Source organism: Arachis duranensis, chromosome 4, assembly GCF_000817695.3.
Source record: "Arachis duranensis cultivar V14167 chromosome 4, aradu.V14167.gnm2.J7QH, whole genome shotgun sequence".
Taxonomy (NCBI): Eukaryota; Viridiplantae; Streptophyta; class Magnoliopsida; order Fabales; family Fabaceae; genus Arachis; species Arachis duranensis.
In genome coordinates this window covers 19,316,390-19,322,288 of record NC_029775.3, presented here as the reverse complement: position 1 = coordinate 19,322,288, position 5,899 = coordinate 19,316,390, and the positions used below count along the sequence as shown (strand labels likewise).

At 32.5% G+C, this 5,899-nt stretch overlaps 1 protein-coding gene across 1 annotated transcript; it reads left to right on the top strand.

Annotated features, from left to right (window-relative positions):
* Positions 1-285: 285 nt before the first annotated feature.
* Positions 286-1,802, top strand: LOC107483685 (uncharacterized). Its single transcript, XM_016104287.3, has one exon. It carries the CDS (start codon positions 468-470, stop codon positions 1,632-1,634), a length of 1,167 nt encoding a protein of 388 aa, XP_015959773.1. The 5' UTR covers positions 286-467; the 3' UTR covers positions 1,635-1,802.
* The last annotated feature ends 4,097 nt before the right edge of the window (positions 1,803-5,899 follow it).

Here is a 5,899-nt window from a genome sequence, read left to right as displayed (position 1 = left end):
TCTAAGAAGCTATTTTGGAGTTTATAGAGAAGTTAAAAAAATGACTTCTCTCATAATACTTCTATTTTTCATTACATTTCTATAAAATAAGCACTTTTAGAGTTAAAAATCCAAACACAAAATAACTTATTTATAAGTTACTTTTAACAGAATCATTTAATATTTAAGTTATTTTATCAAAAGGAACTTAATTAAGTTAGTTACCCAAACTGGACTTTAAATCCGTACATCTCAATGAGAGACAAATAAAGTTGCTATCTGACCCAGGCCTCGTTGCTTCGAACGTTTTATTTGAATTGCTATAAGAAGGTTAAGTGGGCCGTTCCAAAATCAGCAAGGAGAAGAGAGATTAGGGCTAGGGTTTTAGTGCAGAATGCATGACAGAGTTTGATTTGATTTTGATCCCATCCGTAATTCAGGTAACAAGTTAGTGTTGTGTTCACTTGATTCTTTCACTCGCAAACGCAATGTTTCATATTCGCATCAAAATTATTTCTCCAACCTTGCAAAAACTGGTTTCTTCGCTAGGTAGCAATCCATGGCTATGGCTTGCTTCGAGACTCATCTCAACCTCGTCTCCTTCTTCAGCCTCCAAAGACAACTCTTTTGCACTCTCTTACCTAACTCATACTTGTGGGTTCTCACCAGAACGCGCTATCATCATTTCCAAGCGCCTCAAGTTAGAAACAAGTGAAAAACCAGATACAGTGATTGAGTTCTTCAAGAACCAAGGTTTGTCCCAAACTATGATCTTGAAAGTCCTTCGAACTGTTCCAGACTTACTTTTAGTCAAACCCGAGAACACTTTGCAGCCAAAGTTTGATTTTTTCAAGTCAAAAGGGTTTTCTGTCTCTGACATTCACAGCATGATATTAACATCCCCTGAAATTCTCAAAAGAAGCTTGAATAATGAGATCATTCCCTGCTTCAATTTCCTTGACAACATGTTTGAATGTAAGCACAACCTCATGAAAACTGTTGTAAGCTATTCAGGTGTTCTACATATCTTTGCCAAACGTATTGAACCTAATATCAAGCTGCTGAGAGAAGAGGGTGTTCCTGAATCACACATTCTTAGGTTGTTAGAGTACTATGGCAAGACAATTAAGGTATGTCCTACGCGATTTAAGAAGGCAGTGGAGGAAGTGAAGGAGATGAAGACTGATCCACTCAAGTTGCAATTTGTTATATATGTTCATATAAAGTTACATCTGAGCAAATCCACATGGGAAAGAAAGAAAGGTATATATAGAAAATGGGGTTGGACCGAGGATGATATTTCTAAAGCATTTAGAACCCACCCGTTCTGTATGTGCACTTCAGACAGTAAGATTGAGGCGGTCATGGATTTTCTGGTGAACACATTGGGCTGCAAATCTTCTGACATTATCAGATGTCCATCACTGTTGACCATGAGCTTGAGAAAGCGAATTATTCCAAGGGGATCTGTTGTTAAAGCTTTGCTGTCGAAGGGTCTGATTAAGAAGCTGAGCTGGACTGTATTTCGGTATAATGAATTGGAGTTCCTGGATAAGTTTGTCCATTGTTATGACAAGGAAGCCAATGAGCTATTGAAGTTGTATCGGGTAAGTTGGCTTAAGAATGTAAGAGAAATGAATGTGTCTACTCCCTGAGTCTTTTGGTGCATTGCATTGGTAGTCTCGCTTTTATGCTGTTGTTCCAACTTAAATGGCCAAGTGATGTTGCAATTCTATATTGTCCTATTACAGTTGTGTTTGCTGTGCCATTTAAACAGGTATGCTTGATTATGTGTTGAAATCATTTTATTGGTTGCTTAAGTATTTCGAAGAAAGATATTTATCGTAAAAGGGGATGCAAGTTTAATCTATAATGACGTAGTTTCCCCAAAATTTTCAGATTTCTTGTTCAGTTATTCAATCAAAAGAATAATTATTTCACATCTTATGTTTTTGGTGATTGGACTCGGTTAATTAGACAATTTCAGGGATGGATAACCTTGAATGCCTTTTAGCACTGTATTTTATATTTTTATTGCTTTTGTTGAGTTACTATCTATGGTTAAACTTCCAGTAATTTGTAGGTCACCAAAAATCGAGAAAAAAAAATATAACAACCGAGCATAGAATACGTTCTTGATACATTTGTCAACTGTCTTTCTTTCTATGACAATATTGAACCCCACACTATGTCCAACACAGAAAATATGATTAGCAATTCATGATGTCAAGGATAAATAATGGGGAGACTTCCGAATTCAGGTCTGAATTGAGTTCATGCATTCACATCTTAACATCACTATGGCTAGAATGGGACAAAAGAAGTCTAAAGTGCTTCTTATCAGCCGGAACGTTAATCCTTCTGGGGTTCTCATGGATGAAATGTAGTTGGTTTTGCAGCAACAGGGAGTATTCTTGCTTGGAGTTTTATTGATTCGGATTTTTCTGTTGGTCATGCTTTTATGACTGACAACTTGCCTTCAGTAGTACTCCTTCATAAAGGGTGGTTTTCTAGATCGATAGACTTACTTGGAGGAGTCATAGGATTGTGCTAATTCATTGGTTGTTACTTGAGTCTCTGCTGCTGTGTCAATTTGAAGAATGGGAAATAGAGTATTGACCTTAAGGCAGTTTCGCGCTGTGTCAATTTTAGGCAGAAGCCTTGAGCAAAGCCGATGCTTGCTGAATTGAGGCGCTCTGGATTTTCTGGTGAACAAAACTCCTGCAAGGCTTCTGCTACCGCTGGGCAGCTGGTAATGCTGTTCTTTGCTAGGAAAACTGATTATATCAACGGGTTTTGTCATTCTGGTTATGCTTTCCAAAGATCTAATGTTGAAGCAATTGTTTAGGTGTGTTGAAAAGGTCTTAAACACATAATACTCCACGAGAAGCAATCTGAGAAACTATTTATCAGGCTGAATTGATTCTTAGTGGTTGCAACGAAAACATTCACATTAATATTGTTGATTTAAATATGGGATATTCTATGGTGTTTACCTTAAAAATCAACATATTATGTTGTCAATAGGTGGCATATTAAGAGGCTGTAACATATGTGAATTTAAGAACCCTTTAAAATGTGGTTTATAGTTCTAATGTGATGGATCCATGAGTTATTTTTTTCGTTAACTATTAAATATAAATTAAAAACTAATATTTTAAAAAAATAAAATAATAAATTATATAAATTATACCTTTTTAATTATGTGAATTTGGACTACATCATAAAAATGATATGTAATTATGTATTATTTTTTAGATAGAGTTAAATGTAGAAAAAAAATTGAAACAAAATAAATAAAATCAATTTTAATAGTTTGAATTAGATTTATTTAAAAATTATCCCAAATTATCTCGAGCGATAGCTAGCTTTTCATTTTTTTCATTTTTTTTTCTTTGATTTCACATTTTTTTATACTTCAAAGTTACAATTTTTTTTTTTGTTTTTGTTGGTTTGGACTAAGTTTAGAATCAAGTATTATTTAATTAAGTTAACAAATGCAACTCTAAATATAAATATTAAAATCTAAAATTTGATGATTTGAATAGCCTTCATTTTATTGAGTTTAAAAATTTTATAATTTTAAAATTATATTTAATTTAAACATGATTTATTATCAATATAAAATAAGTTTTCATTTTTCTTAAAAAAAGATTTTTGTTTAGTTATTCATTTTTTAAATTTAATTTTTTTAAAAAATAAATAAAGTGACAAATTTAAGTCATAATATTTTGAATATTAAATTTGAGATAATTTTAAAAGTCTATTTTATGTTGAAAAGTTATATTTAACTTAAATGTAATTTAAAATTTTGTTTTTCTAAAAGAAATGTTAGATTTTTCGGTGCTAATATTTTTTATCAATATTATTTTTATATTATTAGAATTTATAGTTTAGAGTTTAAGTTTTAGAATTGAGTTATTAGTATTTAGAGTGTTAGTCAAATATTTACTAAAAACTAATAAAATTTACTGGTCACGTAACACCACTCTTTTTTAAATTTAATTAAATAAATCGAATTCAAATCATTAATATTATTTTGCAAATAAATTAATTTTATTTATTTTGTTTCAAATTTTTTTTCTATATTTAACCCTTCTAAAAAATATTATATAATTACATATCATTCTCATCATGTAATCCAAATATACGTAATTAAAAAGGTATAATTTATATAATTTATTATTTTATTTTTATAAAATATTAGTTTTTAATTTATATTTAATAGTTAATGAAAAAAATAACTGCTTGGCCTATCACATTAGAACTATAAACCACATCCTAAAGGACCCTTAAATTCACATATGTGGCAGCTTCTTAATATGCCACCTATTGACAACATAATATGTTGATTTTTAGGGTAAGCACCATAAAATTTCCCAAGTTATAAACTATGAATTAAGTTAAACGAGCGAGGCTTTGATTCTTGCATGCATAATGATATCATCATAAACCGCAACATTATTTAAAGAGAAATTTTATGGTTCTTACCCTAAAAATCAACATATTATGTTGTCAATAGATGGCATATTAAAAGGCTACCATATATGTGAATTTAAGGGTCCTTTAGGATGTATAACTTTATATGCATTTGTGTGGGGTTTTATCAATCATTGTTCAAATTTTAGTTCTAATAATAATTTAAAGAAAAGAATCCGTTTATGTACTACGTTTCTTACAATTGTATGGTCAATAGAAGTCTATAGATTATTGAAGCTATAAAATTTGAATGTTAAATAAAAGGTTGGGAACTTCTATCATAGTTGTAAGAATCAGATTGGATTGACCGGTCCAACTGAAAAATTGGTGAACTGGTTATCTGGTCAGCTCGGTTGAGCAATTTGATTACACAAGGAAAAGAACCGAAGAGAACCGTCCTGTTTAGATGAAAACCGGTGGTTTTGTGTAACCTGACCAGTTTGAAACTCTTTTTTTTCTTACCCAAAACGATGTCGTTTTTGTCATTTTAAAAAAGAACAGACCTAAACCTAACCCAGTAACCCTAATGTCCTAAACAGCTACCCCTCCCCCTCGAGCTCGAAGGCTCTCTTTCTCACCTCATCACACCATAGTCTTTCAGTTACTCTCAATCTCACTCCACACTCTAGAACTGATGATCGCCGGCCATCTCTGTTGCTTCGTCTCGCTGTCCGGTGCATCGTTGACTATGTTGCATATGTGGCTCCCCTATGCCGTTGCGGCTTTGGCTCGCACGCAACCGACCTCGTCGCGTCTCCTTGCTCTGCGTCTCTTGTCGTCATCGTCGTGTTCTCTCTGTCGCTGCTGCCTTCCCCTCGCTAGAGTCTGCTTCGCCGGACAGGTTGGTCTCCTCACTTCTTTGCGTTCATGAAGTGAAACCCATTATCTCTATTTTTTTAGTTATTCAGTTGGATTTTAATTTGATTAGGTGAGTGAGTAACTGATGAATGATGTTAAATTGTTGATTATGAATCTGTTTATGTTATATTGTTAATTATAACTGTTGATTCTTGGCCGTGTAATATATATAGGTTAATGGTAGATTGATATTTTTGTTTATGGTTGTTTTTGTTGATGTGTTATGTTATTGCTGTGAATTTATATTGCTGCATAAGGAATAAGTTATGTGAATTTCTAATAGATGTTGTTTTATACCGTTGCTATTCCATATTGTTTTAAAATGGCTTCAATGAATACACCATCAGAAACACCATCCTTGCAAGAATAAGGATTAACTCTTGATGCATCAATTGGAATCCAAAAAATAATAATAGAGCAAAAATTGATCCTACATGGGGCCATTGTAAACAAGTTGTAGAATCTAAAAATCCATTCTGTTATGTATATATTATGAGAAGCTTATTTTGGGTGGAGGAATTCATTAGTTTAAGCTTCATTTGGCTGGAAAAGGAGGAGATATTAAGTAATGTCGAAAGGTGCT